This window comes from Eptesicus fuscus, chromosome 13, assembly GCF_027574615.1.
Source record: "Eptesicus fuscus isolate TK198812 chromosome 13, DD_ASM_mEF_20220401, whole genome shotgun sequence".
NCBI lineage: Eukaryota > Metazoa > Chordata > Mammalia > Chiroptera > Vespertilionidae > Eptesicus > Eptesicus fuscus.
This window is the reverse complement of record NC_072485.1, coordinates 42,117,659-42,130,041: the sequence shown is the minus strand read 5'-3', so window position 1 is coordinate 42,130,041 and position 12,383 is coordinate 42,117,659. Positions and strand designations below refer to the sequence as shown.

Genomic DNA, 12,383 nt, shown 5'->3' with positions numbered 1-12,383 from the left:
CCTGTCAAGTCTCGGCCTGTCTCGATGCCCCGCCCCCTTTGCCGGAGCCTACGCTGCTGATTGGCTAGGAGCACTTGAGCAGCGGAAGCAGCTGGCTCGCGGGCGGACGGGGGAGGGGGAGACCTGTGAAGATGGCGGCAGTGGTAGAGCTAGAGGTTGGAGGAGGTGCTGCCGGGGAACGGGAGCTGGATGAGGTAAGAGTTGAGAGTCGAGGAGAGACTCAGCCTAAAACTGAAAGGAGGAGAGTGGTGGTGGTATCGGGAATAATTCATTTCCTAGGATAGACCGGGAGAGGGAAGGTGCTAATTGGGAGGCGGATGCGCGGAGAGGGAAATCAGAGGTACCCTGAACTCGGGGACGCTAAGGCGGTCTTGTGGGGAGAAGACTTACGGTAACCTCTTGAGTAGAGATGAAGGACAGAGAGAGAAGCCAGATGGATAGGAGTGTAAAATCTGAGATTATTAGCTGGGGGCCGGCCCTACGTTAGAACTCAAGGGTGGAGGAGGTAGCTTGAGCTGGAGGGGCGTGGATTTCTGGAAGGGAAGGTTGGCTTTACCTGTGGAAAAGACTGACTAGGTTTCAGGTGGGGGTTGAGGATGCGGTCCGGGGAAGGGTGCTAATCTACTAATATTATAGCTTTGGGTTATTAAATGTAAGAGCTATTTTATTTATCCCTACAGTCTAGGAGTTTGTACATAATGTATGCTCAGTAAAGTTTGGGTCAACTAATGAACAAATGGATGAATGAATAATTGCAATCCAGAATTTATCCATTCACTCATTTAACAAACATTCAGTATCACCTTTGTGCCTAGTCCTGGGCTAGGTGACAGGGCCACAAGGGGTCCTCCCATTGCAGAGGCCACAGTCTAGTGGTGGGAGACACACAAGAAGATTAGTCATTGCGTCAGATACACTGTAATTGTGGCACTGAGAAGAGGGGACCGCTTCACTTTGGGCTGAGGCAGGCTTCCAGGAGGAGCTGAGTCTTAAAGGATAAATGATCTCTATCTCCATCTAGACTCATGAGTTCTTTGAGGGTGAGCTTTGTGAGGGTCTCTTTTACGTATCTAATAGACACTTAACAACAGCTGTTGTTAAGGACCAATTACCAGTGGTCCTTGAAGGAATGCGAGGAGGAAGGAGATACTGAGTTTGAAGGGAATGAAGGGACAGTGCTAAGAAGCAGAGAAAGAAGGTGAGAAAGGAAAGGGAAGAGATTCTGAGGCCAGAGATACATTCATAGCTAGCAGTGCTTGTAGTCTTGCACATGACAGCATATGAACAGCACTGAGGAATAGGAGGAAGGGAACTGACTGTCAGGAATGGAACCAGTGGAATGTCTGGGGGATGAGGATCTTGGAGGCCCTGGCCATGTTTTGGGTGGTGGGGTTGGTGGGGAGGATTGAGGATGAAGCCCAGAGAAAGGGAGTAGAAGTGGACTTGAGAAGCAGACTGTTGTTTGGTGGCGGGATGACTTGAAGGTTTTGGTTTATCTGATTGGGATCACTAAGGTTGGGGGTGGAGACTGAAAAAAGGACAGGTGGTCAGAACAGGAGTTGGTTTTTAAAGCAGGTTTTAGTTTCATAATTCCCAATTACTAGAGACTAAGGGTGCTTGGATACCACTTGGTTGGTGAGGAGGTTGTGCAAATGACCTCCAAGACCTGTTCCAGCCTTAAGTTTTTGTGCTTACAGTTGGCTGCAGGTCACAGATATATTTGAAAGTGCTTTGAAAAAGGTAAATACTGTATTGAAGTTATATATGGTTTATTAGTCGTGGGCTCTCCTTTGAGGGAGCCTGATTTCAGTTACACATATCAGGGTTTTTTATGTGAGACATTTTTTATCTTTGCTTCTTAACTTTTCTTCCCTATTTGTTTTTAGAACTTAAGAGCTTCTAGTGGCATAATATACTTCTAGAGCAGTGGTTCTCAACCTTTCTAATGCCACGACCCTTTATCTGTGTTTTCCGATGGTCTTAGGCGACCCTGCTAGCGTTTCTCAACCTGTGGGTCGTGACACACAGGTTGAGAACCGCTGCTGTAGAGCCTTAAGACCATCGGAAAACACAGATATTTACATTACGATTCATAACAGTAGCAAAATTACAGTTATGAAGTAGCAACAAAAATAATTTTATGGTGGGGGGTCACCACAACATGAGGAACTGTATTAAAGGGTCGCGGCATTAGAAAGGTTGAGAACCACTGTTCTAGAGCGTCAAGTCCAGAGGTCAGTTTTATTTGTAACCACAGGTATTCATCTCACAAACTTCCGTTACCTGTTACTAAGAAAGAATATAATTTGTTGTCTGGAAATTCTGTAGGGACTGATTCTGTCCTTTTCTTTGTGTTTTTAAGAAAGTAACTTGGAGAAGCAGGAACAGTCTTTCCTTCAAGCTCCAAACAACAAAGACCCTCCAAAACAGGGGTCTCGTCTGGGGGACCTTAGTTTGTGTGCAAATTTCTACTTATGTCTCCCCAGTTATTTCTTAACAGCCTTAACTAGTGAAAGAAGGTGAAACCCATCCTTCAATTAGTAATTATGGGGATCTGTTGTGCACTGGGAAATCACAGATGAGTAAGCCAGGATCTTTATCAACTTAACAGTGTAGTGAAGAGACATGCAAATAGCCCCTTACAATACAAGATAATTGCTATAATGGAAGTGTGTAATAAATTTACCAGGTAGTGGGGCACAAGAGACAAGCATTTGAGTGAGCTACGGGGAATCTTTATGATAGAGATATGTTTATAGAAAAGCAGTGATTTGCATGTGGCATCAGAGTTCCTTCCTTTAGCACTTTCTGCTAGTTAGGGACTATAAAAGAGTAGTGGATAGCCTAGCAAAAATTCTGTTGGTACTCTTTGTCACTCCTTTGGAAAGACTGCTCATGCTTTAGTTTGTTCTTTAGAATGTAGTACCTATGGTTTTCAGTATCAGATGCCCTTAGTATGATAAATAGTCTGGAACAGCAGTCATCAGTTCATTCACAATTCTTTCCTCTTCTTTTTTCTTTTTTTTTAAAATATATATTTTATTGATTTTTACAGAGATGAAGGGAGAGGGAGAGAGAGTTAGAAACATAGGATGAGAGAGAAACATCAATCAACTGCCTCCTGCACACTCCCTGCTGGGGATGTGCCCACAACCAAGGTACATGCCCTTGATTGGAATCGAACCGGGGACCTTTCAGTCTGCAGGCCGATGCTCTATCCACTGAACCAAACTGGTTAGGGCCTTTTTTCATTATTATTTTCTCTAATAGTTGAGGTAATCTGGGCTTTGCTAACTGCTCCTGTTTTAGAGAGGTGGATAGAAAAGAAGGCTTAAGAAAAGAGCTATTGATAAAAAAGGCTATTGCTTGTTGAGTCCTTACCATAAACCAGCTCCTGTTGAAAGCCCTTTACTTTCATTATCTCATTTATTACTAACAGTAGCCCTGTGAGTTAGATGGTGTTAACCAGCCTCCTATCTAATAAAGAGGGAATATGCTAATTGACACTCACACTGTCACAAAGATGGTGACGCCCACAGCCAATAAGGAGGGAATATGCTAATTGACTTCCCTGCCCTCAAAGATGATGGCACCCATAGCCACAATTTGGCGGTGCCCAGTCCCTTCAGCCCCGCCTGGGCGGCAGGCGCACGGCAAGGCTCCTCGCACCTGCCTCCAGAGTCCCCTAGTCATATCAGCCCCCCCCAGCCGCCCAGGGCCGGCCCAAGGCACAGGTAACCAGGGCCAGCCGAGGCTTGCACTGCCGGCAGTGGCAGCAGCAGAGGTTTGATGGGGCGTCGCCTTTCCCTGATCACCAGGTCACCTCCCACCCCTCAGGGCTCCCGGACTGTGAGAGGGGGCAGCCCGGGCTGAGAGACCCCACCCCTCCATGCATGAAAATGGAGTGCACCAGGCCTCTAGTATTTTATAAGTGAGAAGATTGAGCTAGAGAGGGTGGGTAACTTTCCTAGAATTCCAGTTTGTGAGTGGGGAAGTGCAGATGCCAACTCAGTGCTATACTGAACTTAGCCCATGAGACACTGAGCACCTTGATTCCATTTCTTTCTCCATGATTGTGCTCTGGGGGTAGGTAATTTAAAACTGTATGGTCTCAATTATATGTGAAAATTGATATAATACATTTGATAAGTGACTTATTTAAAAGAGCATTTTGAGTCTCATTTTTATGAGGTAAGTTTTATTAGTATTCCCTGTTTATGATCAAAGAAGTTGAGATTCAGAATATTTGAGATACACCAGTGGTCTTGCAGCTACTAAGTGGTATCACTAAGCTTTTAACCCATTTTTATAGATTCCAAAGTGTTTGTTTTCCCTCAGTTTAAAAAACTAAACTGCAGACTCATCTTATTAAAGTAAAACTACTTCTGTTTTTATATACAAAAGTCCTAGCATTAAAACATGAAGCAGCATTTCATTCCCGAGAGGCTCAAAATGGAGGCTAACAAAAGTAATATTGGTTTTCTATACAGGTCCTTTAATTTACAGATAATCTGATTCTGTTGAACCCCTGGTCATGAGGAGTGATTAGCCCAATGGTGGTTAGGGAGATGAGAAATGGGTCTAGCCAGCTCAGGCTGGGTATTAAATAGGCTGTGATGAGTGGCAAAGCTCAATTCTTTCTCTCAACTTGAGCATGTTCATAGGATAAAGCCTGGGTACTGGCTGGGAGGCTCAGAAGCAGACCTACTCTTGGAGCCAGTGCGTTCCTCCTGGAATGGGTAGCTGGCCAGCTCCTGAGAGGAATTGGAGGCATCATCTTGGCACAGAGAGAGCTGGCTTGGAAGCTAAGGTAGAAAAGCACTTCAACATCCAATCTGGGCCAGCCCATCCACCTGACCAGTGCCTGCGAATTTTGGATGTGGATGTGTCCACTCCCAGTGCTTGTTCATTTGCCAAAATGATGTGATATGCAGATCAGTGAGTAGCTTCCAGCTCAAGTTCAAAGCAAGTAGCCCAGCCTAGAACTAACTTAAGGTGTTATTACCTCAAGTGTGTAATTTACCTCTCCTGGGCCCTGTTTTATTCTTGCTAAAAGAGGAGATTGGACTAGATTGGTGGTTTTTAAACCTTTATTTAGTCATGAAACCCTTTATTCAAACACAATCTTTGAAACCTTATGGTCCTTTACGGGACTCAGAATGCCAAGGGTGTCTCAAGGAGCTTTCTCTTACTGCCTGCTGATTAGGTGACCCTACTTTATGTTCCTTCAGATCCCCTCTACTTCCCCTAGCCCAGCCCTACCAAGCATTATTTTAATTGTCTGTCTCACCCACTAGACTTAGCTACATGAGAGAAAGCAGAGTCCAAGTCTATCTTGCTCATTGTTGTAGTCTCTTCACTCACCATGGTGCCTGGCATACATCAGGCACCTAATAAGTGTTTGATAATTATTATTTTTGAGTAGTAATAGTAATAGGTACCATTTAGCAAATGTTTGTGATATACCAGTTCCTCTGCTCAATAATACATGCTTTTTGATTGAATGCTTACAGCATTCCTATTTGAAATGAATTGTTGGACTAAATCATGTCTATAGCTCTTTCTGATTACTGCCAGGTCTTTGTTAGTGCTGTCCTGTCTGCTGGAATATCTTTTCTTTCCCTCTATGCTCTTCCAAATCCCACCTGTACTTTAAGGTTCTGGCACAAGGTTCTCTCAGCTTTTAGAGCTATTCATATCAATACTGACATCTTCTTTCCCTGCTTTTTATAATTTTTTTGTGTTCATTTATTAATTTGTCACACTTTTCTGAAGTAACTGCTGTGTGCCAGGCACTGTGCTATGCTTAATAATACCAAGATGGATGAGGAGTTCACAGACTAGCAAAAATAGATAAATAAGTACAAAATTGTGGTGTGACAGTGGGTACATCCAGGAGAAAATGGCAATCCATGTCATATCTCCTCTTCCCAGCTAGATTGGTAAACCCCAGTAGGCAGGCTGTGGAAATTCCCATCCTTCTTTAAGTAGTAATCACTGTTTTGTGTTTTTTTTGTTGTTGTTTTTTCTCTTGTGGGTCTCTCCTTCTAGACATTTGATACATGTTCTTTGTTTCCAGCTCTAAGGATTATCTGTGAAAGCCAAAATCTTATTGAGGGATTGAGGCATGTGTGACTGAAATTTAATCTTGGATATCTTACCATTTATTTTTGAATTTTTTAAAGGCATGTAAAATGAGTAGTAGCATGGTGTAGTGGGGGGAAAAACTAGAGTAGTAAACAGTAGACCTAGGTTCTAGACTAGGAGTAGCAGGTCCTGTGCATAAGTATTTTATATGTATATTAATACCACAACCTTACAAGGCAGGTACTATTATAGTTATCCCCATTCTACAGATATGGAAACAGGCATAGAGTATTTAACTTGTTTAATATCATACAACCACGTGACAGAGCTGGGGTTTAAATCCAAGAGGACTCTAGCACCTGTGCCCGTAAACACTCTGGGCAATATGAGTGGCTTTATCCTTTCCATATTGTCCACTAGACATTTTGTGTAAGTGTGGGACTTCATTTACAGAGGTGATTTGACTGGGGTCATGCTGTCTGTTTCTCCCATAAGACTGGATTCTCTTTGAAAGTCCTATCCATACCTATATTTCTTGTACTTGGCATAGAGTATGATTCAATAAATGTGTGAAGATACAAACTCATGAAGGATTCCAATCTCCCTGTACCTCAGTTCTTCATCTGTAAAATAACAGGTTGGGATTAGATGACCTTCTGGAGGACAGCTTTGAAAGTCCTGGATCCTAGTGTCTAACACTGCCTGTGTTTCCTACAATTCCTTTCAGGTACTCAGTAAATACTAGTGAATGACTGGACAAATGAAGGTATAATTATTGTTAACAATCTGTGCTAATAATATTGGATGAGAGAAGAAAAATGGTGATAGGAAAGTTGTAGACAAAAAGGCCTACATATGACCTGGAATTCCATAACCTTTGACTTTTTAAAAAAAATCCTCACCCAAGGTTATGTTTTTATTGATTTTAGAGAGAGAGGAATGGGGAGAGAAAGAGAAACATTGATCGGTTGCCTCCCATATGTGCCCCAAACAGGGATCAGACCTGCAACCTTTTGGTGTATGGGACGAAGCTTGAACAAACTGAACCCACCCAGCTAGGACCATAACCTTTGACTTCTTATGTGATCCGAGTCTCATACTCTGGCACACACTTGTGTACAGACAGTCTTTCCTGTTTGATTTCCCATTACACTTCCCATCCCCAGGTCACTCTTGCTTTTTAAGTCATTTTTTTATTAACCTTATGACTTAATAACTGATCTACTTCCAGAAGGAAATAAGGTGCCATCTGATCAATAAAGTGGGGTTGGAGAGAGAAGAAGAAAAGATGAAGACAAATGTTCTAATTCCTTGAGTGCAGAGACTATCTTTATCATGCCTGTACATTCCTCAGTTCTTGGCACATAGTAGACACCAATATATTTATTGAATAAATAAGAATGTTTGTAGGTATGGATTCTGCTAAAGATTAAGGAAGTGTTGACTAAACCACAAAGGCTAACTGACATACCCACTATCTATTCTGATATAATACAATAGTGCCTGACAAATATTTGCTTACAAACTGCTTATGAAGTGTTTTCATTTTTAGTTAATGCTATATTGCTTCTTACCAGTGAGTTATAGGTACTGAATCTTGAGGCCTTGCTTTCTGCCACCATAGCTCCCTATATAGATTTCTTTAGCACTTACCATGTTGCATTGTTTGTCTCCCCCATTAGTCAGTCAGTGAACTCCTTGAGGGGACATAACAGTATCATTCTTCATCTCTGTGTTCCTAGTACCTAACCTCTCACAGTAGCTAACAGAGTAGATATTCAAATGTTTATTGTGTTTGAATCTTAAATCTAGTCCATCCAATCCACCCATGTTGAACATCCCCAACAAGTTATCACTCAGTCTATGTTTAAACACCTCTAATGATAGCTTATCATTCTACAGTGAGTCTAAATCCTCTTTGAATACCTCTGTTGCAAAATTCTTCAAATTGGGCTAGAATTATTATTTCTGTAGCTTCATTGTTTTAGTCCTCTTTGTTCCTTTTCCCAGATCCTGCTTGTTTACTTCTTTGACCCAAGGAGAGGCACAAGTGCTGGCAGAGAATGCCTCTGGGGAGTGTAGGTTCAGTCCACCTGGGGCTATTTGGCCTGAGAGCTTAGAAGTTTATTCCATGAAAGCCAACCGAAGATCATCCATTTGGTGTCATTCTTCATATCCATTTTATTTGTGTTTTCCCTTTTTGTTTTGTTAATCTTCAACTGAGGATATATTTTCTATTGATTTATTTTTTAGAGAGTGGGAGAAAGAGGATGGGGGAGAGAGAGAAACATCAATGTGAGAGAGACACATTGATTGGTTGCCTCCCGCAGGGGGGAATTGAACCTGTAACCCAGGTGTGTGCCCTTGACTGGAAATTGAACCCATGACCCTTAGGTTTTCGGGCCAACGCTCTAACCACTTACCAACACTGGCCAGGGCTGTGTTTTCCTCTCTTTTTCTTTTTTTATGAGACTGATGCGCTACCTACTGCGCTAATGAGGCACCTTCTTTTTCTTTTTTTTAAACATTTGTGGATTCCTTTATTTCTTGAGGGTTGGGGAAGGTATTTCTTAATAATAGTCTTTAAAAAATATATTTTTGTTGATTTCAGAGAGGAAAGGAGAGAGATAGAAACATCAATAATGAGAGAGAATCATTGATCAGCTCAACTACTCAGCCATGGGCCTGGCTGTTTTCCCTTCTTGACATCCTTTCTGTCTTTGCTCCTCAGAGGTAAACATAAACTCATTAGTTCCCTCTAAAGTGCAACTTTCCCAAGGGGATGCAGAGTTATGGCCATGGGGCTTTTAGCCCTGGGCAACTAGAGAGAAACAGTGCCGAAAGGGGAAGCAGAGAGCTGGAGGCAGAGTGCATAAGCTCTGCTAAGGTTTGCGTTCCCTCTGCCCTTCCCCCTTCCAGTAGGGTGTTCTCAATAACTGAATGCCTCTGTTGCTTAAGAGGCTTCCAGTGACGTTTGACTCTCCATTGCCCATTTGATTGAGCCGAACCTCTTCTTGTGTCTGTTACTTAGGGCCTTGCAGAAACAATCTTTCTCCTTTTATTCTAAGGGTAACAATAATAGCTAATTTTTCTTTTTGATTAATCCTCACCCGAGGATATTTTTTCCATTGGTGTTTTTCTTTTTGTTTTTTTTTTTTTAAGAGAGAGTAGAAGGTAGGGGGAGAGACAGAGAGAAACATCGATGTGAGAGATGTGAGAGAGACACATCAATTGGTTGCCTCCTGCACGTGCCCCGGGGCCTGGGGCCAGGACTAGATCCACACTGCAACTGAAGTACTGTCCTTGACCAGAATTGACTGAGACCCTTCAGTCAATAAGGGCCGATACTCCAACCACTGAGCAAACCCGGCTAGGGCATAGCTAACTTTTTTAGTGCTTGCCGTGGTCTAGGCCAGTGGTCGGCAAACTCATTAGTCAACAGAGCCAAATATCAACAGTACAATGATTGAAATTTCTTTTGAGAGCCAAATTTTTTAAATTTAAACTTCTTCTAACACCACTTCTTCAAAATAGATTCGCCCAGGCCGTGGTATTTTGTGGAAAAGCCACACTCAAGGGGCCGAAGAGCCGCATGTGGCTTGCGAGCCGCGGTTTGCCGACCACTGGTCTAGGCAGTATGCTAAGCATTTTACATGCATTAGCTCTTTTATTCTGTTTTAATACTGTCATCATCTTTACTTTCCAGATGAGGAAAACTGAGGCACAGCTAAGTAATTTATTAAGGGTTTCATAGCTTGTAAGTGGAGTTGGGATTTGACCCTGGCGATGTGACTCTGTGATCTCTATTGCTGGTGTAGTCTATAATATGGATTCACTATTTTCAAATTTAATTATGTATTTATTGAGCATTTAATTATGCCAGACATTTTATTTGGTCTTGGGAATTCATATATGGATAAAGAGACAATCTATGCTTCAAGGTCCTTGCTTTTGTGAAGTTACTTCCTTTTTCTTTTTTTTAATCTTCACCCGAGGAGATTTTTCCATTGATTTCTTAGAGAGAGAAGGAAAGACAGAAAGGAATATAGATGTGAGAGAAACACATTGATTGGTTGCCTCCTGCACGTGTCCGGACGAGGGCCTGGGCCTGGACGGATCCTGCAACAGAGGTACCTTGACCGGAATCGAACCTGGGACCCTTCGGTCCGCAGTCTGTTGGTCTCCACTGAGCCAAACCGGCTTGGACTGAAGTTATTTTCTAATGGAGCATCAGAGTAGATAACAAATAAATAACAAACAAGATAACTCCAAATGGTTATAAGTGCTCTGAGGGTGATGTGGTAGAGAAAGAGGCTGCTACTTTAAATAGGGTTGTTATGGAATGCCTCCTAGGAGGTGATATTTGGACCAAGACCTGAATAATGAAGACCTAACACTTATGAAGATTTGGAAGCAAACATGTGTCAGGTAGAGGGAGAAGTTGATGCTAATAAGCTAAGCATGTGTTGGGACCAAAAAGAAGGCCAATGTGACTGAATTATAGTAAGCAGGTGAAAAGTAGTACCATTTGAGGTCAGGAAGTTAGGCAGAGTCAGATCTGTAAGGACTTGTAGATGCTGATAAACATGTTGAATTTTATTGATTGTACAATGAAAAGATTTTGGATGGCTTTAAAACTAGAAGTTAAGTGAGCGGATTTGCATTTTAAAAATGATGTTCCTGGCTGTTTTTAGGAATTGGATTGGGGGGCATTCAAGGAGAGCAATTAGACTATTGCAGCAGTGCACATGAGAAATGATAGCGTTGTAGTTGGGAGTGGGGGTGGGTGGCAGCTGAGACCATGGAGAAAAGTGGATGAATTTAGAATGTGTTTTAAAGTAGAGTCTACAGACTTGCTGGTGGATTGGACATGGGATGTAAGAGAAAGAAAATAATTAAGCTCAACTTTCAGGTTTTTTGGATTTGTTTTGCTCTGATTTGATCATTGGTTGATGGTGTCACTTGCTGAAACAGGAATGACCAGGGAAGAAATTTGGAGGGAGGAGGGAGGAAATATAAAAAATTCTGTTTGGCCACATTAAGTTTGAGATGCTGCTATTTAAACATCTAAGTGGCGGTGTTAATTAATTAGGTAAGTGGAAATATGAATTTAGAACTCAGGGGAGATGTCTGAACATTGGTCTGGGACTCTAAAGCTCTGACATTTTATCCTAGTTCTGTCACAGAGTTGTTAGGCACTGTTAGGTAAGTGAAATATTATCAGCTTAAAATATTAATGAAGTTATTTGTTATGCCAGTCTCATGCCTATGAGGGGAGAATCCTGTTCACTCATTTATTCATTGATCAAACATACTCTGAGCATTTACCAGGGCACTATTTTAGCTGTGAAGGATAATGAAGACATAGGCCCTGTCCTCAGGCTGCTCACAGTCTAGTGCAGTGATGGGCAACCTTTTGAGCTTGGTGTGTCACACTTTGCCAAAAAACTGAGCATAACTCTGGTAGTGTGTCACTTTGAGGAAAAAACATTATTTTGCAAATATTTCATCCTCAGGAGCAGCAAATGTTTCATCCTCGGCATGCGGCCGCTGCGGCCGCGTGTCATCAGAAATGGCTACGCGTGTCAGTGCTGACACGTGTGTCATAGGTTCGCCATCACTGGTCTAGTGGAATGATTAGTCATATAAACAGATGATGTAACAACTGCTGTAATACAGAGAAGCACAGAGATCTCTGGGAGCACAGAAAATGGTGGGCAAGGGATCAGGAAAGGCTTCCCAGAAGTGGCACTTTAGCTGGTATGAAAGATGACTAGAAAGTAACCAACTAAAGAAGGAAGGGAAGGGTCCTCTTGGCCAGAGGAACAACATGTGCAAGGTGGGAGGTGAGAGGGAGAGAATGGCACTGCCAGGGAACTGTGTGTAGTTTAGTATTATTGAAGCATCAGAGTAGAAGGTGGGGAGTAATCAGAAAGTAGGGAGACTGGAAAGGAAGACTTGTGTGAGATTATTGAGGCCTTATAAGCTGTGCTAAGGAGTCTGGATTTTTATCTGTAACTAGTGACCCAGTGCATGAAATTTGTGCACATTAAAAGGGGATTAATTAGAGGAAATAATTTAATATTGTTATTTTCCCTTTCTCTATAATAGAAGTGTCAGAGATGAAAGGAAATTAGTAAAATGTATATGAAAATCTTCCTCCTGTCAGAGTCTGGAGCACACCACGGGACCCAGAGTCAAGTCCCCGCCCACCCACATGCGCCTCAAAATTGTGTGAGACCCAGACCCGCCTCCCCCCCCCCCCCATTGGGCTAGATCCAGACCCGGCCAGTCCC

At 42.4% G+C, this 12,383-nt stretch overlaps 1 protein-coding gene across 2 annotated transcripts in view; it reads left to right on the top strand.

Annotated features, from left to right (window-relative positions):
- The first annotated feature begins 120 nt into the window (after window positions 1-120).
- Window positions 121-12,383, top strand: part of RNF121 (ring finger protein 121) — a 71,468-nt gene continuing 59,205 nt past the window's right edge. The window contains exon 1 of one of the 2 annotated variants that reach the window (XM_008149918.3): window positions 121-194. In XM_008149918.3, the coding sequence (XP_008148140.1) occupies window positions 132-194 (63 nt within the window). In that variant the 5' untranslated portion in view covers window positions 121-131. The remainder of the gene's footprint in view (window positions 195-12,383) is intronic. The other variant, XM_054725291.1, reaches the window with a different exon arrangement.